Genomic DNA, 26802 nt, shown 5'->3' on the forward strand with positions numbered 1-26802 from the left:
TCGTCGTCATATAAAAGCGACGCCGCAAAGTCTAAGGCACCAACAAACAACGCTTGGCACAGCTTCGCAGCTTGGATAATCACCTACGACGCGCACTCTGCGGTTTCACACAAGTTGAAATGTTCTCACAGGTGAGCCCTTATACTTTTATGTAACAATTCGAGATTTACCAACTGCATATTCATCTCTAAGCGTTTCCACTGATACTATTTTTATATTAAAGACTGATATGCTTATCGTACAAAGTGTCAGTTTAAAAAACTGGTATCACTCAGCTGAGCAGAAACACCACTAATTCCAACCCAAAATGATAGACAGTGGTACTGTCGCTACTAAAAAGAAATATTACCATAATTGACGTGCCTCACTAGCGGCAGATAGTAACGCTGTACGCTGCGGTTACGAACACGCCGATAACAAAAGTGCCGCATGTGTTCGCACGGCACGGCTCCGCGCCAGCCCGCGCGATGAAATTTTGGCCGCTGCGGAGGCGTCATTGCACTAATCTTTTTTACTCACGACCTCTACATTTTTGACCCTCAGTAAGCAGTTCCTAAGCAAATAATAAATCCCTATGGAATGCCCCCCTTACAAAAACTTCTTAGACAGTCTATAGACTGTCATAGACTTCTGTTTATAATGTCTGTGGACTCTCTATGGACGAACCCTAGAGAACAGTCGATAGGCAATACATATTCGATAGACAGTCTACAGATACTGTACAGATTTTATGGCCATACACTTTTAGCAGACTTATGTCTATGGACAGTTTATAGACTATAAAGTAGACAGAAAGAAATATCTATAGGAAGGCAACCAAGGTCTATGAGAAGTCTATAGACTGCCTGTAGACCATTTTTATCGCGTCGTTTCCTTGGGTATTGCGCGTCGTTTTTTCCTTACGCAACTGTTCGATGGTATTCCGCTCAGAAGAGCATTCATAATAGTGCAACGACTGTTCTTTTCATTGACCTTTGGTCTGGATGCAAATTACCTCCAATCAATACAGGGTATATGCTTCTTGCTGTGCAGTGGCTTGACCTCTTCATACCAAACTGTTTTTTTTTTCTTTTGAAACTTGCAACGAACACGATTTTTATGGGCACGTTGCTGCTGGACTTGCTGTTCCTAGCAGCGGCCTCCGCTGCTGCTGTCAATATTAAAATGCGCTTCTATATCAACACTCCATTGAATCCAGCAGATACCCTTGCTCGTCGCCTGCCTTGTGGCCGGTGTTACGTTTCGCCTGCGACGCGCGGTATAGCCGGCGCGGATGCAACGGACGCCGGGGCTTCGTTCAAAGTGGCGGTCATTTTGGGCCCGTTCAGTGCTGCCGTAACGCCCTCCCGCCAAGCGCGTCCAGGCAGGTTTCAATGCACGTGTCGTCGTGTGTGCGTGTGTGTGTGTGTGTGTGTGTGTGCATGTTGGTGCCCACGCTTGTCAAAGGCGCGGCAGCCGGGGAGAGGAGCTCCCCAACTGGGAGGCGAGGAGGTCTGACCGGCGCCGGCCCGGCGGACGCGCGCGTCACGTCTGAACATGTCAGAGCGTCGCCGTATCGGGCGCCTCATCCCAAGCCGTTCCTTCTTGCCCTCGACTCCGTGGGTATAAAGGGAGCTGCCCCCGGACGCCAGAGAGACTTCGATTTCTTCCTTCGAGTAACGTGGTCGCCCTGACCGGCTGCTCTTTTGCGATGCCAGAATAAACAAGTTGTTGTGTTGCAGTCGACTCATCTTTTGCCGGGACCTTCGATGTTACCAGCTTTGCCCCCAGGGCCGCCAGGCCAACGCTACCCTTGGGGCTTGCAACCCATTTGCAACACCGGTATGTGCGCCTGCACGACCACCAAGGCACAGCTCCATACCAGAATCCCGGATACGGCGGCTACTTCCCATCAGTAGCCGCAGCTCCTTACAAGGGCTACGTTGACTATGCCACGGTACGTTGCTCAAGTTAGACCTCCTTTTTAGTTACTATCAGCCATTTGAAATAGAATTCCGCATATAGTAGCTCAAAATGCTTTCTTTCCTGACTTGATTCTATTCTAATCACAAGCACTCAAGAGCATCCGCAAAACCTTTGAGGGGGGGGGGGGGGGGGGGCGGGCTCTCGATGGGCATGGAGGGGGTGCAGGTCAGCACCAAAAAGGCACTATTTGTGGGTCTAAGCTACGCATATGAAACAAAAATTAGAAGCAGGAAATTAGTGCTTGGCTTGGAGAACATGCATTGAATTTTATTAATGAACAAAGAATTAAACTTGATAAGCAAAATGCAAAAAGTTACTATCACTTCGTGAAGTCTCGCTGCGCGAAAGTTCTTGTCTCACGTGGGCTGATGATAAGCACACAACCCAATATGTTCACCAGCATGTAACTGCAGTCCGTCAGTCTTCCTTGAAAAGCAGCTGTAGATGTCTTTGGTTTTTGTGCCAAAACTGCGTGATGACAGGGGGTGAGAAAGTCATCCTTGTGCTTCATTACACGCTCTCGAAGCATACTCATCAAACAAAGGCCCCCGTCTATCATTTTTTCATTGTTTGAGCGAGGCCAGGTTTTTCACTACCCTAATTTTACTGAAGGAGCGTTCGACTTTGCAAGCGGTAACTGGCAAGGTCAATATCTTTTGCAACCACGGAGAAAAATATGCCTTACTCTCGAGCAGAAGATTTCAGAGTACGTTATTTCTGACAGACGCCAGTTTTGTGCTCCACATCTCTTACCACGAGATACCCTCTTCCTTGAAGTTTTCGATTCAGTAAGAGCCTTGGAGTTCCTCAGGAGCGCAACGAACTCACACAAACACGGCTCAAATACTTCATTTTTCCTGGATACAGCTTGAAAAGTATGAAGCTCTTCGCAATTGCTTTCAGAAAAGCGGCGAGCCAAAGACGCAAGTGAGAAAGACCAAGTAGGGCACATATACTAAAACGCAATAGCATGGCTCCCGCAACTGAAACCCGTAGTTGTCACGTTGGGCCTGACGAGAGGCTTGTCTTAGTAGAGATATCAATATGTTTAAGCGACTGTCTGCTTCACTTGCTGTGATCATGATGTCAGAGAACTGCCCTTCAGCGTTAGTCCGCTGGCCGCGAAAATGATTCTGCAAATCAGTGATGCGGTCTTCTACAGAATGGAACTCCATGGACACACTTTGCAGAACGTTCGTAACTGGTTCCAGTCGAGCGCTTTACTTCGCTACAATGTAAAAGCAAACGATGAAACATGAGCTTGTTGTTGCACAATAGAAGAAGCACGTATGGTATCGTATAACATGAATAGTCTCATGGCCCTTCTTTGAGGGAGAGGATAACCAAGCAACGTGAGGGCCCGGCTAAGCATCAGAGCCTATATCAATCTCTGTAATATGTTATCAACCCTCAGCTAGCGTCGCCGTTCTCACTTTCCGAATTGTCTATCTTGTACTAACAGAATATCCAATCGACATGCAGTAAGAGTCCCGTAGGGCACATCCTGCAATAGTCCGAGCTTCTTACGTAGTTGCCAGACCCATGTTTCGCATCTTCAATAACTCGCATCTGGAAGCTTCTTTGTCTACATGTTTTCATTTTCACTTCACTTTAATTATTTTAACTTCAGATATTAAAAAAAGGTTGCAAAAACTGCTGGGCTAATAGCCGAAACTAATAAAGGCCCAATGTACACATTTGTTATTACAACAACAGGAGATACCAACTTGAAACTCGGTTGTAAATGATCAGTGAACAAAGTAATAGCGAACAACACTCAACAGCGGACATAAAAAGATTAACAAACATAACCCTCAATAATCTAAAAATAGAAGCACTTAAAAGAATACAGGAAATTGTTAGCCATTTTTATTTCAACTGATACACTATTCCATACTTTCGCCCCGGAATATCGAATTATGCGCTGAACATAGGTGTTTTGCGTTAGAGGGTAATTAAAATTAACATTGCTTGCATATCTAGTATTACTGTTAGGCAACACAAAAATATTAATCTACAGCGGGTATTTCTTTTTTATAATGCTATTTACTACCATTGCAAGTCTCATTTCATATAACACAGGGAACTGCAAAATCTGTAACCTATTGAACAAAGAAGCACTGTACTGATAACTGTTCGAGTATGATATTATTCGCACTGCTGTTTTCTGCAATAAAACAGAGAGTTGAGCTAGTTGGCACATACTGCTGGGAATAACAGCGCTGCGACGAGAGACAAAAAAAGAAGGCCGGCGCTGACTATCAAGTCAAAGTTTATTAGAAGAAACACGCAAAATATACTCCTTTGACTCCTCTGTTGCTGCGCACGCGCTCCGGGTCGTCAAAGGAGTATATTTTGCGTGTTTTCTCTAATAAACTTTCAGTTGATAGTCAGCGCCGGTCCTGTTGTCGTCTTCTTTCTTTGTTCCTCGTCTCAGCGCTGTTATTCCCAGCTCTTTTCTGCACAGAGATACTTTGATGAATGTAAGGTCTGTATGTACTAGCCTATGACTCGCAGCAGTACGCTAAATGACAATGAAAGAGAGAAAAATAAATTATCTTCAGCGCAGATATGTCCAGCAATCCCCATGTTCTATATAGAATGTAACAAGCAGGAGCAAGCTTGGAGCACAGAGTATCAGCATGTTTGTGCCAATTAATGCTCGCCGCAAGTTCCTAAAGCAGGTTAAAACAAAGGATTCTCAAGTCTGGTTTATTCAGGCGCTTTAAAGTAAATCGAGCAACATAGTCAGCGTATGACAATGCATTTTTAGTATCGTGATCGGTTCGTCCGAACAATTGAACTCTTGTACTCACGCAGCCACCTCAGCCGTACAGCTTCGACTACGAAAACGTGGACGAGAACGGCAACCGCCTATTCCACAGCGAGCAGAGTGATGCCAACAACGCCAAGACTGGCTCGTACGGCTACAGAGACGCGTACGGCCTTTATCGACGCGTGAACTACATTGCAGACGCAAACGGATTCCGAGCCACGGTGGACACCAACGAGCCAGGCACTGCTCCCGGTGCCAGCGCCGACGTGGTCTTCAACGCCGCACCGGTAGTCCCGCCGACCCCTGGGGGAGCCGCAGGTTCAGCGACCGGAGTAGCCGCATTTGCCTACGGTGCTAGGGGTGCAGCGCCAAACTACAGCAGCGCTTACAGCGGATACGGTAGATACGGAAACGCCCCATACGATGGCAATGTTGGCGCCTATGGATACGGCGGATACGGTGGCTACGGTTCCTACGGCTCCGCTTCCGGTGGGCCAGCCCTGGGTGGATATGCCTACGGAGGATACGCTCCATACCGCCAAGCTGCCGCTGGCTATGCTGCTGGCCGCTACACACCGGGTGGCTACGGGGCTGCCGCTGGATGGGCTGCCGGTCAATACGGGTACCGTCGGCGGTAGTAAATGCTGCCGTAGAATTTTCAAAAACATCTTGCTTGTAGAAGCGAATGAGTAGCGTCGAATAAAAGGTTCATAGCATGCATTGAATTTTTGTTTTTCGTGATACCACGCTGCTGTATTGCCTGAACTGTCCACTCCACATTGAGAGGTCAAACAATACTGTTCGCATGTTTTGTTCCACGCGAGCAGCATGAACGAACAGCGTTCAAGATTGCGTGTACTCGCAAAAAGATCGTCCAATAAAGGACTGTTTCTACAAGCCCTATACTTTGCCAAAGGGCATTCGAAACTCTGCCCTGTGGTTGTATATATTTTTTCAAGTTTCTTTGACCACCTCTGAACCAATACTTTGCAGCCTTCGTGAAAGAACACGTGAATGAATGTGGTAGTCTCTTTCGCCCGGAATAACTTGAGCTGCTACTGATTAAGGATGCTCTGATAAGCGCGGCACTAAGATAGTTGGGCAACTCCGAAAAAACAAGGTATTTTTCAATAGTGAAGCGTAGCGACGCTGCCTCAAAATGCAGGGCTACGTGGTCAAAGAAAGAAGAATACGTTTTCCCTTTGTTTATAGGAACGTTAGGCCCATTCTCATTGGTCGATGACTGCGGGGCTTGATAGCTGTCTAGAACCAAGTGCCAGCAATATCAGCTGAGGAGAGTAACTGAAGCGCCAGAATTGTTGGTGAGGACGACACAAACGAGAGAAAAACAATTGGTTTCATATTTGTGGTCTTTTTGCCAGTAGCACACCCCTATAGCTATTTTTGAAGTTTCCGTTGTGTACATTTTGTTGAAAAGTGTGACGGTTTTTACAAAAAAAAATGTTCGCGTTTCCTTACAGCGGGCAGCGCCTCCTATGCCATCATCCTTGACTGCTCTGTTCCTTGCTTGCCGTTAGCTGCTGGCTACTGCCGGCCTTTGCTGGCGCATCTCGTTATCTCGTGATTTCGTTGTTTGCGGTTGCTTCCCTTTCTCAGCGTTAATTTCAAGTGTTTGGTTAGTTTTCGTCCGCGTGCTATGGTCTCGTGGCCATACCAGCCACAATCTCACTCCACGGTTTTGAAGCTGCTGCCTTCGGAAAGGAGGTTTCGTTCGATAAGAGCGCATAGCGCCTGAAGAACTGGTGCTCCATAGCAAAGCGTCCAAGTGAGAACTGCTCCTCTGACACCACATTGCAAAGGTAGGGTGTTACAGTCGCTTTAATATTGTGGTATACCGTTGCCACTGAGTGCTTATGCCAGCCAGAAAGACGTTTTATAACTTCTGTACGGGAGGTGTCAGATGTGACCGTGGGATGATCGCTAGGAAGCTTGCACGAAAGCACCTGATCCGTAGTCAGTTCTGTTCAATTCCAGCACCTGCAATGAGACTGAATTATTCGGCTCTTTTTCGACTGTACCTTGCGAAATACTGCATAACAATTATTCCTGTTATCGGTGTAGAAACGCTACGGTCAACGAGCACTTAGCAGTGGTTTGAAGAATATATATGATTTATATCGCTCTAATTATTGGAGAAGGCTTTGATAAACGAGAAATCTAGCGTCATATCCTTTAGAAACACGAAAAGAATGCTGCCTTAAATATCCACTCTACGTACATTTTACTCAGTACTTAAAAATGCAAATGAAAACTATTTTATAAACTGCGTCTTTTGTAGGTCTTATGTTAGTGCGCACTACCCTTTTGTATTGCTTTATTATAATACAGTAGAGAAAAGAGTGTTGCATATCACATTTCAGGGCCCTTTCCAAAATTGCGGACGCTCAGGTGGTGTCAGAAACCTGTCTGTTTTGCACTCTGTGAAAAACGCGAAAAGCCAGCACAAACGACATGTGCACGTCTAATTCAACAAAACGGATAGCAACGTTTCTACACCCCTCAAGATTATTTCGAAAGCCTATTTCAACGCCTTATTGGATACTCCTGTCACGAATACATGCACATATAACCTTAGATTTATGAGGCTAGTTTAGCCGCGATTTGTGATGAGGTGTGTTGTTTATTACATTTTATGCCATGAGGCTAGTTAGTTAAACTGGCTTATAGACTACCAATGCCATACTTTGCATTGTGATGCCTTGTCATCCTCAATCCACAAATGTAACACTTAAGAGAAAAATGTGTTTGTATCGGTGGCCACGCATTCATGTTTTATCACCTCCGTTTGTGTTACATAAGAAAAAAAACTGCTGGTGGTTTAGCTCTGGTTAACCATGGCCGAAAGCGAAAAGCTGCATCTCCCTGGCTACGTTTGTGGTCGAGCGACTGGCGTCGCATTGGCAGGCGTCAACTGAACGCAGGCGTCGCATTGAACGCACCTAGCGTTAGGCTGAACGCATCAAAGTGCACCGGCGTTTTAGGCAGAACGCACTTTGATGCCCTGAGCATGCGATTCCTGCAGACGCTTTCCCGCTCCGCTCGAATGGACGTATGGATGTATGACAACTTTTATTTCCACCGGAAATGGAGACACGTACTACTCCCCGCCACAGGCACGCTGGACTGTAGGACGGGGGTCGGAGCCTCCGCGACTAAAGACTAACAAAGAGATTGTGTCTGTTCGCGGCATTGGTTTTGCTACATAAAAAGAAAGATTTTGCTACATATCACAAGAATGGACCATTACCTTCAGTATCTACATAAGAGTATCTAACAATTTTCTAATTTTCAAAATTTTTGCCCGAGAAAGCTGAACTTGATTTCTGGCTATGCAGTGTTAAACCACTCCTACGTTTTGTGCTACACATAACTACAATGACTAAAAAATACGCATGCATTTGGTGCGTATATTCTCTTAACCTTGATTGGGAACAGCTGAGGACTACAGCTAAATGTGAATGCCTCAGTAATCTGCGATTCGCTGATGACATTGTCTTCCTAAGTAACTCATGGGCCGAATTGCAAAGAATGATTATAGACCAAGACATGCAAACCACAAGGATGGATCTAATAATATTTTACAGAAAACTAAATTAATAATGTAAAGTGTCGGAAGGAATCAACACTTTACGATCGTTAGCCAGTCGCTGAAAGTGGTAACGGAATGCATCTACATAAGGCAGGTAGTCACCGCAGAATAGGGCCATGAGAGTGAATACCTGGAAGACTAGGATTGAGATGTAGCGCATTTGGCAGATACACCCATGTCGGTTAATGGCAGTTTATCTGCATCCCTCAAGAGAAAAGATGGCAGGTGTTTCAGGAAAACCCACGATTAATTGTTTAAAGATAATTTATTTGAGGTAAACAAGATTTTTGAGGCACAGTTGTGTAGGCATTAGCGGACGTCAGAAAACAGGCGAATCATGCTAACTAGCAAAGTAAATGACTCAGTTCTAATACTTAACATTTGACTGTTGCTCAAAGGTGTCTGACTAATATTTCTAAATATATCTATTTCTAATATTGTTAAATATTTCTAGCCGGCAGTTAGCAACAGCCCGAGCTTAGGAAGCGCGATTAACCTTGCCAATGTGCCTAAAAAAATTTGGGCTACTTCTAGCTCGGTTCAAAACCTGTCGCTTTCCGCCCGCGGGTAACGCAAAGCGACGTCCATGGCATATACAGGCTGGCAATGCAAACGGTGAAATTTTAAAAAAAAATGCTGTTGGCCTAGTTGTGTTAGGCTAGGATATACGTAGCGAAAGCGTGGCGACTACTGGATGAGAAAAGTTAGGATATGAGACCCGTGCATTCACTAGATGCGCCTTTATTCATGATGAAACCCTGAGCCGTCATGGAGGACATTTGAAAGGTATTCCAAATGTCCGCCATGACGACTCAGGGTTTTGCTTGACTATGTCTTCCCCAAGCCAATATAGCGATCTCTGTATAGTGGAGGCCAAGGAGGAAATGTTTTAATAAGAGTAAGGAAAAAGGCTTTGCCAGAGGGTGTGAAGACGTTTTTATTCAAGTAGCATACTGGTACGTTGTGGGTTAAAACATGGATGGAGGAGAAGGAATTGTTTTTACCATGGGGTGCTGACTGCTTGTTGTTTCACAAACCAGAGTCAGTAGAACAGGCCTTACTGATTGCTGCGATGCACTGCTCTTTTGGGACATGCTCCAGCGTACAATAAAGAAAGGCTTACCCTTGATGCCGAATGGGATACGATTCCTGGACGTCGAGGCGGATCTTTATATATACGATGTAATTTTCCTTCTTGGCCTGCACACCATTTGGCGAAGCAGGATGGCTGTACGACACTACAATGAAGATACGCGGTCTGTCCGAAATTACGTCAAAGAAAACATATTTAATCTGAGTGAAGCGTACAAAGAGGTTTGTTTTGGACATGAAGTATCCAGGAGGGGGCGCGACATGTAGGCTCCTTAGCGGAGTCCGCCAGCTGCACCCGTTGTCAGGCAACGTGCCTGTGCCTCCTCCTCAGGAGTGCCACAGCGAAATCGCAAGTTCGTGGCCAATGTAGCTTTCGCTACAAAAATTGCCGGTGGTTAGCTGTCGCTAAACCTGGAGTGACGCGATAGCTACAGCTGGCCAAGGGGAACTTGCTCAGTTGAATTACAATGTCAGTCTTTCGCCGCTCCGTTTCGCTGGGCGTTCCTTCTTCATCTTCGTCCCACTTGACACGGCGCAGGCGCACAGGTGTTGCAGCCCGGTTTCGCCGGCGCGTCGCGTTGCGGGCAGCAGCAGCTGCTCCACACGAAGTGACCAGCCACTGCACCGCGCCGCCGGCAGCGGCTCCGCACCACGTGAACAACCACGTGACCGTGGCGGCGCCACCGTCAAGTGGCGCCCCCACAGTGAAGGCTCGAAATACTACCGTAATGTAGCTATCGCTACAAAATGCAGTCGTGGGTAGAAAGTAATAGGAAACTCGGAAAAATTCAGAACGGGTTCAGAAGGGGTAGGCGCTGAGAAGATAACCTGTTCGTGCTTACCAAATGCATACATATAGCTAAGGCAGAAAACACACCTCTGTATTTAGCGTTCCTGGACATAAGCGACGCATACAACAACGTTAACAGGGAACTCCTGTGGAACATATTAAAAGATGTAGGCATCGGTCATTAGGTTTTAGTTTTAGCGCAACTAAAACAGGTGTGATGATTTTCAACGATACAACTAATCAGGTGCTTACAATAAAAGGCCAAGAAATACCCAGTGTGGCTGAATTCAAATATCTCGGAGTATTGCTGAACGAAGGGCAGATATACACGGAAAATCAAGGGCAGTCTAATATGGCCAAAGGGCGAAAAGATGCCGGTGTAATTAAACATAAAGCATTATAGGGGTACAATAAATATGATGTACTGACGGGTATTTGGAAGGAAATAATGACGCCGGGGCTTACTTTCGGGAAAGCGGTTCTTTGTTTAAAGGCAGAAGTTCATTCGAGATTAGAAGTAAATCTAATAGCTGTAGAAAGATTAGCACAAGGTGCCCACGGCAAAACCGCAAATGAGGCAGTACAGGGGGATATGGGCAGGGCACCGTTCGAAGCAAGGGAAGCTCAGGGTAATATACTATATGAAGAACGCTTGGCGAAATCGCACGATAACAGGTGGGCAGCTAAGTTATTTAAATACTTATTCAGAAAGAGCTAGCGCTGACTCAGAATCGCGGAAAAGAGGTAGGAAACTAACCAGTAAGTATTCCGGACACAAGGACGAGGACGAAAGAGCATTAAACGACAGGTTAAAAACACGGGAGGTAAAAATTGGGATAATTCAATGGAAAACAAACATAGTGTACAACTATATCGATACTGGAAAAGGCAGATCAGGAAGGAAGCGCTTTATGGTAACTCGAGGCAGTGCCCTACTTTTTGAACCTATTTCAGGGTGTCTTAAGACGCGTAGCTACAAAAAGAAAATTAACGAAGAATATGACACATGTGTTGTGTGTGGTAAAGCTTTAGGAACAACTGAACACATCATACTCATATGTGATGGTATCCATCCGGATGTCGATGCAGGCACAGTCACTCTTCCTGACGGCCTAGGGTTTAGGGATAACAATGGCCGTGTAAATAGTTCTGCGGTGGGAATTAGCAAAAAGTGATTGGAAGATTGGTGGCTCAAAAGCAGAGATGTGATGAAATGTTAGATGAGTATGAAAACGTATTTAAAGAAAATGGCGAATATGAATAGCAAGAAAAGAGTTAAACAAAATAAATAAAAAAGCCGACCACGGTGGCAGTTGCCACCACCCCGTTTCAAACGGGATGCTCCTACCTTCCATCCATCCATCTATCCATCCATCAACATTGCGACAATCCGCGGCGATGTGCCACGTGACAATCGATGCCCCGCCCACTCAACGGTGCTCCACGCTTCTCGCCGATTTGCCATCACAAATACTTCATGTTTAAAACTTAGTGCTGCGCTTCACTGAAACACTTGAAGTAAGAGCAGCACCTTACCGTCACTCACTTATGGGGCACAAACGTGGAGGCTAACAAAATGGATTCCTCTTATATTCACGAAAACGCCGCAAGCTATGGAAACGAACATTATGCGCCTAACGTTAACGCTGAGTTAGGTTTATGGTGTGTAACATCCGAATGCAACACGCTATGAGGTGGAATATATACCACCTGGTGTTCTTCAATGAGCACTGATATCATACGGCATACGGGCCGTTAGAATCTCTCCTCCAACGAAATGTGACCGCCGCGGCCGGTATTTAACCCGAGTCTTTCGTGTCAGCAGCCGAACACCATAACCACTGAGGCACCGCGGCGGCTCAGGTGTAACTTTAGTACAGGAAGAGTGCAGGGGACAAACAGGATTTAATGACATCCTAGCCGAAATCAAGACGAAGAAATGCGCATGAACAGGGCATATAATGCGAAGGCAAGAAAAAAGATTGTAGTTACGGGTAACGGACATGATTCCAAAAGAAGGCAAATGTAGACGGGAGCGGCAGAAAGTTAGGTTGGCGGATGAGATCAAGAAGTTCCTGAGGATAAGCTGGCTGAACAGTCAGATCAGTGGGTTAATTACACAGATATGGGAGATGTCATTGAGTTGCACTAGGCGTAATAAGCCTGATGATTATGATCATGATTCTCTGATTAAGATTCTTCACAGCATATAAGATAACATTTATTTTAAAAAGAATTTTGCGCCAAGACAACACACACAGGAAAGATGACACCAATCATGTATGATCACCAATTATGTATGATCACCAATTAGCCCGGTAGTTAACTCCTCTAGATATCAGATAACTAACCGGAAACTGCGTTTTTCTGTCCCCAAAAGCATTCATGTCCTCGCCAAAGCGTTGGCTCACCAGCAACTTCATCGCTGTAATTACACCACTGAATACGTGCTTCCCCGCCCTCTCGCTCAACTGTAAGACAACCCAACGATAACATGAAAAAAAAAACAGTTTTTAGATGCAAAGTTTTTTTCGCGTTTTCCTGTGACGGCTGCATCATTAAACTTTCACCACTAATTTCTCAATCGGGATAGGACTTTTTTACATGCACAGCTGTAAATAGGGCCATTTATTCGTTATTTATCGGCAAACTGACTACTCTGGCAGATGAACACGCCAATATATACACATATGACCTTTGACCTCACAGGAGTACCCCGTTATGGGGCCGGAAAAAAAGTTATTCACCCATAAAAGTTAATTCACCCATAGAAAACATTATTGGCCGATAAACACAGCAAACTGCGTAATGAAATAAGCAGCATACAAATACGCCGAATTTTGAGAACAAAAATCAAAACAAAAATCTAACCCTTAGATATAGCCCGTTGTCTTGCTTACAGATCGATAATTACACAGGAAAAGGCTGAGTAACAGATCGATGCAGGGAAAAAACACAGTCTGTAATGACAAAGATAACCTTCTCTTCTTGAATGCACGCTCCACCCGACCCTGTCCTGCCCGCAGATGTGAGAAAAAAACAACCGGGCCTATGACACCATGACAAAAAAAATAAAACCAAAGCTCAACAAGCTAGGGCGGCCATTGTCACCGCCGTATACTCTCCTCGGAGGTAAAACAAAGAAATACTTCTGCGTAAGGGCAGCAGACGACGTGTTTGAACGTAGCCCCCCCCCCCCCCCCTCCCCGTTCTTTTTTCTTTTTTTTCAAATGCTTGAAATCATGCATTGGTCGTTAGCTACGCATACCAGCAACCAGCCTGTCGCAAAAGCCTTCCACTTCACGAGCATGCTATGCCACATAACGTGGCCCCGCAAATGTCAAGGCAAAGAAAACGTGAAGAAACAAAAAGAAAATGCGCTCTTTTTCTCTGCGCGCCATTGCGTGAGCAGAGCACGTGGGACAGTCCGCATGGTATAAAACCCAGCTGCAAAGGATAGGGAGCCACCAAACAACGCTGCACACAGCTTCGCCGTCTGAATAATACAGCAGCTTTCTTTGTGTAAAGAGCGACAAGCCTACCACTTATTTAAAAATTCGCAATGTTCGCTCAGGTAAGGCCTTTCACTTTCACACACTCGTAAACAAATGCCTGCTCATATCTCGAAAATCCATTTGCCACAAGACACCTTTGCTGTAAATTGCGGGTGGGCAATACAGCTTTCGCATGCCTGAGCGTAACAGATCAAAGCATTACGTATAACCGACAATCACAAAATAACAGGATATGGCTATGCGTTCGCTGTACGCTGCCTAAGCAGCTCACTAACCCCTGTTTATGCGTGCTTACGGAGAGAATGTGGGAAGGGAGGATGTATAGGCGTGCGTGTACACATGCCTGTTATTAGCCGATCGAGTAACGTTTTAGGAGCTCCTCTATAGTAAGCACTAGGGCCCTAAGGTATTGCAAACTGTCGGAGCCGAGACACGCCGCCAGAGTTGTTAGAAACGGAGATATTCAGTGCTACGAAGACGTAAGCAATGCCCGAGTTTTTTGCACCTTTATTATCTATTCCATAACGACCAGCCTGAAAGAGGTGTTAATTTTCTCATCGAATACAAGCACAGAAGCAGCAGCGCTCTTGTCTTTCCGTGGATTTTTTTCTTCTTGTAACTGCGCCAGTACACCCGCATATCAACAGTGCATTCTTTCCCACAGTTTAAACTCCTTCTCGTCTGCCTTGCGGCCGGCACCTACGCCCTGCATGACCACCAAGCCCCAGCTCCATACCAGAACCCTGGATACGGTGGATACACCGCGTCGGCGCCTGCTGCCCCATACCGGGGATACCCTGACTACGCCTCGGTAAGTGACACAACCGCGGGAATCCACTAGTGCTCGGCTTCTTCGCTTAGCAGCTTTAGTGGGGAAAGCTGCATTATTTAACCGCTAAAAAGGTAATTTCATGCCTTCTATATTATGTTCAGAATTACTTGTCCTGTACTCTTGTTTTTTTTTTATTATGGCTATGGCGAGGTAGCCTACAATTTTCCAGCCATGCCAATTTAGCCAGCGTTCACGTTTGCTCAGGCATTCGAAAATAAAGTGGGCGTTACGGACGGCACTTTTCGAACGCAATAAATTCTTTTTAGGAGTGTGATTCAGTCAAATGTGCGAGCGCACTTTTACAATCAAAGAAAGAGCCGTCCAATATGCACTCTTTCCACGCAGCCACCTCAGCCGTACAGCTTCGGCTACGACAACCTGGACGAGTACGGCAACCGCCTATTCCACAGCGAGCAGGGTGATGCCAACAACGCCAAGACCGGCTCGTACGGCTACAGAGACGCGTACGGCCTTTATCGACGCGTGAACTACATTGCAGACGCAAACGGATTCCGAGCCACGGTGGATACCAACGAGCCAGGCACTGCTCCCGGTGCCAGCGCCGACGTAGTCTTCAACGCCGCACCGGTTGTACCGCCGACCCCTGGCGGAGCCGCAGGTTCAGCGACCGGAGTAGCCGCATTTGCCTACGGTGCTAGAGGTGCAGCGCCAAACTACAGCAGCGCTTACAACGGATACGGTAGATACGGAAACGCCCCAAAAGGTGGCAACCCTGGCGCCTATGGATACGGCGGATACGGTGGCTACGGTCCCTACGGCTCCGCTTCCGGTGGGCCAGCCCTGGGCGGATATGCCTACGGGGGATACGCTCCATACGGCCAAGGTGCCGCTGGCTATGCTGCTGGCCGCTATGCGCCGCGTGGCTACGGGGCTTCCGCTGGATGGTGTTACGTCTCGCCTACGACGCGCGGTATAGCCGGCGCGGATGCAACGGACGCCGCGGCTTCGTTCATCGCTGCCGCAACGCCTCCCGCCAAGCGCGTCCAGGCAGGTTTCAGTGCCACGTGTCGTCGTGCGTGCGTGTGTGTGTGTGTGCATGTTTTGCCCACGCTTGTCAAAGCGCGGCAGCCGGGGAGAGGAGCTCCCCAACTGGGAGGCGAGGAGGTCTGACCGGCGCCGGCCTGGCGGACGCGCCCGTCACGTCTGGACATGTTCAAGCGTCGCCGTATCGGACGCCTCTTCCCAAGCCGTTCCTTCTTGCCCTCGACTCCGAGGGTATAAAAGACAGCTGCGCCGGACGCCAAGGAGACTCCGATTTCTTCCTTCGAGTAACGTGGTCGCCCTGACCGGCTGCTCTTTTGCGATGCCAGAATAAACAAGTTGTTCTGTTGCCAGTCGACTCATCCTTTGCCGGGACCTTCGGATGTTTCCAGCTTTGCCCCAGGCCGCCAGGCCAACGCTACCCTTGGGGCTTGCAACCCATTTGCAACAATGGGCTGCCGGACAATACGGGTACCGCCGTCGGTAGTAAATGCTGCCGTAGAATTTTAGAAACACCTAGCACATAGGACTTGGTGAGTGACGTCAAAAAAACATCATACGTTTCACCGCATTTTTTTTTTCATGATGCGACTCTACTGCATCATCTTAATCGCTCAGTCTTTCCTGACTCTAGATAACACAATTATCATAGTTTATTCCATGTGACCAGCCTGTATGAACTCAGTGCAAGATGTTCGTCGGCCGTGTACGCCAAAAATGATCTAATAAAGGAACTTTTTTACTAGGTGTATGTTTTCACTTATACAATTCGAAAGCTTGTCCCGTCATTGTATTATATTTATTTGCTCCAATCTGCTTTACAATCACACTGGGACTCTTGAGCTGATCTCTTTTGCTGAGTAATCATGCTCTCATAAGCTTGGTAGTGTGATAGCTGAGTAACTATTAAAAAACGCATTTTGTCAGTATTGAAGTGCAGCAAGAAACGAGCACGAACAACATGTCTACCGAAACAAGAAAATTACACTGCGTTTCTACTTTTTTCGGCATAATTTCAAATGACACTTTGGAAACCGCATTCGATACAGCTACGGCGACTACACTGATACCAGAAAATCCGATGTCTAAGTGGTGATTTTCATGCGCACTTAAAGCATGCTGTTTCTCTCATCTGCGGTGGCGTGGTGGTAGACGGAGCGGCGGTGCCGTCGGCACCTGGCGAAGGCGAAAGTCTCAGCGTTCTGTACACCACAGCCTAACGCGATTCGAAGGTGTCGCTCGCGAAGAAGGAAAGCCGCTGTTGAGGGACGCTATCCAAGATTCAAGTGCGGCTGTTACCATCTGTGAGCCGTCCTAGAAAAGGCTACGCCATTCCTGCCGCGCATTTCATTCTTACATCTACTCTCGACGGCGAGATAGTCCGTGAATCTTAAAAGGTACTGCATTTGACCGCGTCATGTCATTTCCCGTTCTAGGTTTGGCACAAAAGTCGCTGACTGGTGAGAGCGGCACGATAAATCAGAATCTAAACATTGGCGGTGGTTTAGCTCTGGTTAAATCTGGAGGGACGCATTAGCTACAGCTAGCCGAGTGGAACTCGTTCACGTGACCAACCACGTGACGAGCCACGTGCCCAGCCACGGCGCCGCGCCGCCGGCAGCTGCTTTGCAGCACGTGACCAACCACATGACAGCGCGTGGCGGTAGTGGCGGCGCCGCCCCGTTGAAGGCTCGAAATGCTACCGTAATGTAGCTATCGTTACAAAACAAAGGAAAACAGGGAAAGGCAAAGCAAGCAGTTCAGAACATGTTATCGGCGCCGTGGTATCCTCCGGCTTCTCTGTGCAGCTCTTCGCCTCTGAATTTCACGTGCGTCGGGAAGCTGTGGTTGGCATTGATCCATAACCTTCAAGTGTCTCTACAATCGCGGCGAGTACGGGCTCGTTCCCAGGTACTTTTACAGCGGCGGTTCCAATGCCGTTGCATTTTTCTCTTAAGGTGACTTCAGCATCCCCACATATTTTCCACCGCTGCCACCTTTCTTGAGCCGCAGTCATCGCTCTGGTCACCGAATCAACACTGCAACAAGAGAAGTAAATCGAGACCCTTTCCCTTCTTTGTCGCATTTGACGGTCGCACACACGCTCACTCACAAGTCACCCGGGTACGGGATGTACATAGAAAACGTTCTTTGCATTCAAGGAATAGTTTTCTTGCCAATTCCGCAATTATGATCATGATGCTAGGTTTTTCTGAGCGCAAGTGTATGTAATGCTAAATAGCGCCAAAATCCGTCATTCGTGGCAGCACATGCAGATAGCATCGAACCCATTTGTGGACATTTGTTTGCAGAGTCATATATTTTCCCCTTCCCAGCTTTCCCAATATAAACGGCGGTGAAGACGCAAACACGTGTGGTCGCGTATTCCCGAGTGTAGGTTTAAAGCTTGCCAAGAAACACATTTGTTAGCTTTATGCAATGAGGTCAAAATTACCATACCAAGCCTCACTAATTTATCATGGACAAAAAAGACAAAAATCGAGTGTAAATGACACTTCTAGTACAACAAAACAGACAGCAACATTTCTGCATCTCACTAGATTGTTTCACAAGCCTCTTTTAACGCCGTCTTGGACATACCTGTGACATCATAATCCAAAGTACCATTCAAAAGGCTAGCCTAGCCACACTCAATGGTGAGCTGTCATTCATAACATTGGCTGTTGCTCAGCGACGTTTGGAAAACGAACAACGTAAATAAATTGCCAATGACTTACTTTACAGCATGATGCCTTGACATCCTTCATCCACAAGCATAACAATGAAGATAAGTGCGTGTTTCCCCGGGTCAACATGCGTTTCTGTTTTATCACCTCAGTTATTGTTACATATGAAAGAAGCCAACAGAAATTGAAACTATTTCTTTCTGTTTTTTTTTTATTCAACTGTACTAGACACCCAAACAAAGGCCTCAGAACTAAGCGCTCGTAAGCAACATATTCCTTATTGTCCTGCTGTCATCCTACAACACATCGAGACTGCTTCTATTTTTTTTTTCATATAAATGAGGGCACCAAATAGTGCACAGTGCTACGCTACCTGAAAAGAGAGAGAGAGAGAGAAAAAGACAGAAAGGCAGGGAAGTTATCTAGGCAGATCCCGGTATGCTACCCTACACGTAGGAGGGGGAACGGAGGGAGAGATGAACATCTGTGAATTGCCCGTATGGTGCTATGTTCCCGGAAGTTATCGCGCGTCGGAAACAAATGAAGTATTGATACTGTTAGAGGCAATACTGACACTTGTTTTAGTACAAAAGCACTTTATGGCCCATCAGCAAAGAAACGCGGCGTTTTCGTCGTTGACCGCAAAAGTGGTCCCATAAATTTCAGATGGCGTCACCATAGCAAAGAGAGAAAAAATTTCTTCCCAAGACACAGGTAATTGAACCCAGGACTGTCAGGTTGCAAGGCCAGCCCGCAACCCGTAGGCCACAAAATGATTTTTGTAGCGGTAGCTACATTTCGGTAGCATTTCGAGCCTTCAGCGTGGCAGCGTCGTGGCGGGGGCGGCGCCTCCACGTTGTCACGTGGTTGGTCACGTGTTGCGGAGCAGCTGCCGGCCGCGCGGCGCCGTGGCTGATCAGGCGGTTCGTCACGTGACCAAGTTCCACTCGGCCAGCTGTAGCTATCGCGTCACTCCAGGTTTAACCAAACCTAAACCACCGCCATTTTTTTTTTCTCTGTCTCCAAACATGCTATTCATTTCACCGATTTTGTGTTTGGATTACATGAACAATTTAAGAACATTTTAGGAACGCCACGAAAGACATCTCAAAAAGACACACCAAGAGAGCACCAGACTGGAGGCAAGGCTGAGCACATCACCAAGCTGGAGTGCCGCTCTGGTTTAATATAGCACTCCTCATAATGCATCCCTCAGGTGAACAATAATTTGGATTTAATGAGATTTCGTCGAAACAACATATTCACAGCCCCAGTCAATCATTTTAGTTTTCCATAAGCACGATAGTCCAATAACAACAAAACACACTAGATGTTAATCATCATATTGTCCTGCGGTGAGGTATCGTATGGTATGAGAAGTCAAATAAATTTGTTTTTTGAAGGTTCGTTGCCAGACATCTCAGTGCAGAATGGCATCCTTAGAATAGATGCGTCAATGTTCCATTCTTTCAGGAACATAACAGAGGTGGCAGTTAACAGATGGCACAGAAATTCCCTTTTTAGCGATAGCTACATTACGGTAGCATTTCGAGAGCTTCGGCGTGGCGGCACGCAGCCCTGTGCCACCCTATGGCTGCGCCGCCACGCTGTCACGGGGTTGGTCACGGGGTGCGGCAGCAGCCGCCGGCGCCGTGGCTGATCACGTGGTTCGTCACTTGGTTGGTCGATAATACCAGTGATAGCAATAGTGAAATACTGCTGGAACTGGACGATATCAAAGCTGGACAGGCATCTCTTCTAAGCGAAATGAAAACAATTCGTGCCCAATTGGCTTATCAGGAAAAATCCTTCGACGAAATTAAAACAAGACTTGCGAAAATTGAAGAAGACTGTGCTTCATTAGGCTCCCTTAAAGTAGAAATGGAGAACGTCGAGTGCCTTGCCGAAAATAATGCGAGTCAGGTTGCTCATATCGTCCAAAGACTGGATGACTCAGAAGACCGTGCTCGTTGTTGCAATTTGTTATTCTTTGGGCTCAAAGACACCTGCCAGGAAACATGGGTGGATTCAGAAAAATTTATCACCGAACGCTTCAGAACTAACCTCAAGATTTAAATTCAACCAATTGACATCGAACGGGCACGCCGCCTCGGCCCTTTTGACGAAAATAAGAACAGACCAATAATAGTAAAATTCGCGCATTTTAAAGTAAAACAGCAAGTCATCACTAACGCAAAGAGCTTAAAAGGGACCAACTACAGCATCTCTGAAGAATATTCTCCCAACACTCGTATGGCCCGTAAGCACCTCATTCAAATTGCAAAGAGCCAGGAAGAAAAATTCACCCTCCGTCACAAAAAGATGGCCATTGGAAATGCCACATATACTTTTGATCGCGCGTCACAGCAGGTAGTACCACGTGCCCCGTAGCTGTCGCGTTGTCATCATCATAAAGAGGTTTCCAAGCCAATTTTATTTCTGTACACTAAGATCAGAAGCCTCCTACCGAAACGCGATGTATTGGCTAGCATCATTGACACAACTGAATGCAACACAGTCATACTAACTGAAACCTGGCTAAATAAATCCATACATAACAACGAAGTATAGGCCATATTTCCTAACTATGATGTTTTTCGCCGTGACCGCATAGGCAAACGAGGGGGCGGCGTCTTGATAGCCACTCATCGCAATCTTCAATGCTAGAGCTTAAAAGTAGAGTCACCTTTAGAAATTTTATTCATCTGCTCTAGCGCCTCATTCCCTCCCACCGTAATCTGTGCTTGTTACCGTCCCCCCGATAGCGACGCTTCCTTCATCCCTCTATTTCACAGCGCCCTTCACACGGTAACCACAAAGCTTCCACATGCTACTATTTTCGTACTATGTGACTTTATCTTCAACGCAATAGATTGGTCTAACCCGTCTGAGACGTCATCAAATTCCCCTGATTGCGATTTCATCAACACGTGTCAAACCATCGCTTTAACGCAGCTGATATCCTCTCCAACAAGGAACACTGTTCAATCATCTAGCATACTTGATCTGATTCTAACATCGCACCCAGAAAACCTATCTTCACTTTCTTATTTGCCAGGACTTAGTGATCATTCAATAATTTATACCACATTTTTCAGTTACCTGCCCGAACAAAATAAAGTAACCAAAACAATCACACTTTACGATAAAGGCGATTACACTAGCATTAACCAAGAACTCGAAGCTTTCTCTAGTTGGTTCCTAATCCACGTTGAAAAAAGCACTACTGAGACTAACTGGGCACTCTTTAAAAACAAAATGCAAAGCCTCATTAAAAGATACATTCCTACAATTACCGTAACTGAGCGGCTTACATCACCTTGGTTTAATAATACAATAAAGCGCCTTAACAACAAAAAAAGGCTTTTTCGATCCGCTACACAATCTAAGAACGCGAACACATGGAATAAATATTATGAAGCTGAAAAATTTTATACATCAGAAGTTCTCAAGGCGAAGCATTCATTTTTCTCATCTACATTGCCCAATATGCTGCGCACAAACGCCCGTCAATTCTGGAAGTACATCAATCTCAAGTCGAGCGATACGATAACCCTTTGCGACGATGATAATAATCCAATCGCGCAGCAAGACGTTGTATAAATCTTACATTTAACTTTTAGCTCTGTTTTCACTCGCGAACCAGACGGTGACCTTCCTGATTTCCCTTCTTTTGATTTCCAGTCCATGCCTGATAACGTTACACCCTAATGGTGTTGTAAAAATTATAGACTCTTTGAAACTAACGTCCTCTGCAGGTGTCGACGGCATTAACGCAAAAAAACTCAAAAACACAAAGCATACTACTAGCGTCATACTGAACCATATTTTACGCCAGTCTCTTTCATCAGGTATCATACCACATGACTGGAAAGTGGACAAAGTCATTCCAGTTACAAAAAAAGGGCCCATGTTCTTCTCGTCATAATTACCGACCGATATCCATCACTAGCATTCCTTCAAAGTTAATGGAGCATGTAATATACTCGCATATTATGAAATTCCTAGTTTCAGTTAATTTTTTTCAGCCTGCTCAACATGGTTTTCTAAAAGGTTTATCGTGCAACACTCAACTAGCATTGTTTTTTAACAACTTATGCTCCAACCTCGACCTTAACGTTCCAGTTGACGCTCTGTTCCTTGATTTTGGAAAGGCCTTCGGCAAAGTTCCTCATAAGCGGCTCTTTCTAAAGCTTTCACGCCTAAATCTTAATTTGTTTTGTAATGAATTCGAAACTTCCTTACTAACCGACAGCAGTTTGTTTTAGCTAATAAGCGTACATCTTCTTACGCTTCTGTTCTGTCTGGGGTCCCACAAGGCACCGTCCTGGGGCCCCTTCTCTTCCTTATTTATATTAATGACTTACCAGCTAACTTGTGTTCTAAAGTGCGCATGTTTGCAGACGACTGCGTTATTTACCGCCCAATAACCAACAGTAGTGACATCCAACTCCTACAATCCGACATTTACTGCGTAATACACTAGTGTAACAAATGGCTAATGTTTGTAAACGCGAAGAAAACATCTCTACTATCCTTTCATCGACGTCACTCTCAACCTACTTCAAGCTACTCAATCTCCAATTTCGAAATCACTGCTGTAATGGAGTATAAATAGTTGGGTGCTCATTTAACCGGCGATCCCAATTGGTCACATCACGTAGCGCAGACTATTAACGATGCTAATCGTGTTATTGGTCATTTTCACCGAATCCTTCGCCTAGCTCCTCCATTAGTAAACTTAGCTTATTTAAAATTCATTCGTCCCAAACCGGAATACGCATGCGCGGTTTGGGGCCCATATCAAAGTTACCTTTCTAACTTACTGGAAGCAACACAAAACCGCGCAGCAAAATTCATCCACTCGGCCTATTTCTATCATGTAAGTGTCACTGAACTAAAACGTAATGCTCATCTTACAAACTTAGCAGACCGCCGTACTATTGCACGACTGTGCCTTTTACATAAATTTTACTCTCACCCCATGATCAAGTCTATTATCAGCCCTGCCCACCGCATCTCCAGCCGGACGAACCACCAGAAGGCCGTTTACCCTCCCCCTGCCCGGACTAGCGCTCATCTGTCATCATTTTTTGTCCGCACTGCAAAGAACTGGAATGATTTGCCCAACGCCGTCGTACATCACTCCGACCCACCATCATTCAAACAATCCATCGAATCAACTACGTGCCCTCAATTCCGCTCCCTCATGCAATACCCTTTTAGTGGGGCCTTTGAGGTTGTAATAAATAAATAAATAAAATAAATAAAAACCATCTCGAAAAGGATTCCTGGTAAGGTTAATGCATTGGTTCAGCAGCGATTCCATCACTGCCCTGAAAACGCAGATCATTTGTTTACCCGCCCTCTCGCTCAACTCGCTGCAATAACCCAGCGCTAAGATGACATAGTTTGGTGATGTAATTTGTATTTTCCTGAGAAGGCAGCGTCATTTAATTTATTTTACTCTTATGTTCATGGCAACAGAACTTTTTTTTTACAAGCACTGCTCAATGTAACACCACTTATACGTTAATTATTGGTACATCGGCAGCTGTTTCTCAGGAAATAAGAACAAGGTATACTATAAGTGACTTCTGACCGCACAGGAATACCCCCTTATGTCACCGGGAAAAGCCAGCAAGTTACCCGTAGAAAATATTATTCGCTGAACAACAATGCAAATTGCATACTGAAATAAAGGCGGAACAAAATCCGTTAACCCTTATACATAACTTGGAGTTTTGCTCATAGGTTCATTATTACAGTGGGAAGACCTAAGTAATGGATCCAAGCAATGACAATACACAGTGCGTAGTAGCTGAAGAAATATGCTATTCCTGACTGCACACTCCACCCGACCCTCAAATACCTGCCCGCAGATTAAAGAAAAAACAACTCGGTCCTAGGCCGTATTGAAAAAACATTTAAACCAAAGCTCAAGACGCCAGTGCGCCCGTCATCAACACCACAATGCCTTCCGATGGGGAAAAAGACAAAGAAATACTTCTGTCCAAGAGCGGCAGATGTCGTGCTTGAACGCAACGACCTCAGCGCTTTGAAACATGCGAAATCATTTTATGGCCGTTGGATACGCATGCGAGCAACCAGGTAGTCGAAAAAGCTGTCCTCTTCATGAGGATGCTACGCCACATAACGTGAACCCGCAAATGTCAAGGCGAAGAAAACGTAATAAACAAGAAGAAAATGTGCTATTTTCCTCTCCGCGCCATTGCGTAGGCAGAGCACGTGGGAGTATCCCTCAGGATATAAAACCGACCTGTAAAGGATAGGGCACCACCAAACAACGCTGCGCACAGCTTCGCCGTGTGGTTAATACAAATTTCATTGAGTCGAGTGCAGTAAGCCTATTAGTTACTTAAAAAGTCGCAATGTTCGCACAGGTAAGGCCTTTCGCTTTCATATACTTGTAAAAAGATGCCTGCTGATATCATAGAGGAGTCATTTGCCACAAGAGACATTTCCTTTTGCTTCCGGGTGGTACAACATAAGCGCAGTACAACTTTCTCATTCCTGAGCGTAAAAGAGAAAAGCTCTAAATATAACAAACACTGACAAAATAACAGATCATGTCTATGCGTTCGCAGTGCACTGCCTAAGCAAATCACTAAACCCTGTAAGTGTGTGTGTGTACTGAAAGAATGAGGGGGGGGGGGGGGACGCACGTGTGTCCATATGCCTGTTATTAGCCGATCAAGAGAGGTGTTTAGGAGATCCTCCGTGGTAAGTAATAGGGCCCTAACGCATGGTAAACTATCGGACCAGAATCACGCCACTAAAGGTGGGGAGAAGGGACATAGTGGGAACCACAAAGCCATCATGAAAGCCCTCGCCATTTTACTTCTAATCTACCTCTAAACTAATCCTTTAAGATCCTTCTGAAAGAGCTCCTCTTTTAGCATCGACTACCATTGCAGAAGCAGCAGCGGTTTTCTATTTCCATGGACTTTTTGTCCTCTTGTAATGCGCAAATACACCTGCATATCAACAGTGCATTCATTCCCACAGTTTAAAATCGTTCTCGCCTGCCTTGCCGCCGGTACCTATGCCCTACATCGCCACCAAGCCGCCACTTCATACCAGGGGCCTGGATTCGGCGGTTACATCGCGTCAGCACCGAGTGCCCCTTACAAGGGATACCCTGACTACGCCTCGGTACGTAACACAACCTTGAGATACCACTAGGTCTCGGATTCTCCTCTTAGCAGCCTTAGCAACAAAGAAAAATTCTACAAATCAAATTAGCTCAAAAAGTGATTTGTTACTCAGAACAGTCAGTTCACAATTACTTGTGCAATATTGTGATTTTTAGCATAAGCCACGCTGAAGAGCTTCTGCAACGACACGACCTGTCACTGAACTATATGAGGTAACTCTGTTTACAGCTACCTACCTCTAAATCAGTATTAAGTCTGTCATGTTAAATGAGATCGCAGTTCTCCACCTGAGTGCTGACAATCGTATTTTCAGTAAATATCCAGAACATCTTTCTGTGAAATTCACAGCCAACCCGATTAAATACTTTCCAGAGCTCTTTTATACCTCCTTTGGTAAAAGTTAGTATTTCGAAAACATAAAAATACCTACAAATTGGCCCTCTCAGTGAATTTATATCAGTTAACATCGGCGAAGAGCTGCCACAACTGAACACCGAAGGTAGAGCAGTTTGACGCAACCGCTGGACGCAGTTTAGTCGTTTTAAGTTGCTCAGCATCTCTAGCTTCTATTTTCTGCGCGTTTTTCTTTCTCACCAACAATCAAAGCAATCTACAGTTTTGCAAGCCTACATTAACACCTCTCTTTGGGCAAGTTGGTGCATGCATGAATTAGAGAAAAACTAGCTCCAAACCATGCAAACCACAAGATAAGAACGAAGACGAGAAACAGGCGCTTGTGTCTTGTCTTCGTTCTTCTCTTGTGGTTTGCATGGTTCGGCACTAGTTTTTCTCTAATTCAGGCAAGACTGCAATTTTGGGGATGTTTACTAAATTGCTCAGGCACCCAAAAGTTGACTGGGTGCTACACACGCCACTTTCCGATCGTTGTAAAATTTTATCCCCGAGTAAAAATCGGTTATCTAGGCGATAGCACTTATGCAACCAAAGAAAGAACCGACCAGTATACACACTTATACTTACGCAGCCACCTCAGCCGTACAGTTTCGGCTATGACAACGTGGACGAGTACGGAAACCGCCGGTTCCGCAGCGATCAGGGAGACTCAACCAACGCCAAGACCGGATCGTACGGCCTCTACCGCCGGGTGAACTATGTTGCTGACGTCAATGGCTTCCGGGTCACGGTGGACACAAACGAGCCAGGAACACCACCGGGTGCCACCGCAGACGTGGTCTTCCACGCCGCGCCGGTCGTTCCACCGACCCCTGGCGGAGCCGCAGGTTCAGCACCCGGAGTCACGCCATTTGCCTACGGTACTAGGGGTGCAGCGCCAAACTACAGCAGCGCTTACAACGGATACGGTAGATACGGAAACGCCCCATACGGTGGCAACC

At 46.0% G+C, this 26802-nt stretch overlaps 2 protein-coding genes across 2 annotated transcripts; both read left to right on the top strand.

The window, feature by feature from the left end:
• The first annotated feature begins 307 nt into the window (after positions 1 to 307).
• Positions 308 to 5379, top strand: LOC144124028 (uncharacterized). The gene is made up of 3 exons (XM_077656706.1): positions 308 to 320; positions 1848 to 1936; positions 4786 to 5379. Exons 1-3 carry the CDS (start codon positions 308 to 310, stop codon positions 5377 to 5379), a joined length of 696 nt encoding a protein of 231 aa, XP_077512832.1.
• An 8416-nt stretch (positions 5380 to 13795) lies between these two features.
• On the top strand, positions 13796 to 17046 carry LOC144124029 (uncharacterized). Its single transcript, XM_077656707.1, has 4 exons — positions 13796 to 13807; positions 14413 to 14559; positions 14926 to 15485; positions 17019 to 17046. The coding sequence occupies exons 1-4, from the start codon at positions 13796 to 13798 to the stop codon at positions 17044 to 17046; spliced, it is 747 nt and encodes a 248-aa protein (XP_077512833.1).
• The last annotated feature ends 9756 nt before the right edge of the window (positions 17047 to 26802 follow it).

This window comes from Amblyomma americanum, chromosome 3, assembly GCF_052857255.1.
Source record: "Amblyomma americanum isolate KBUSLIRL-KWMA chromosome 3, ASM5285725v1, whole genome shotgun sequence".
NCBI lineage: Eukaryota > Metazoa > Arthropoda > Arachnida > Ixodida > Ixodidae > Amblyomma > Amblyomma americanum.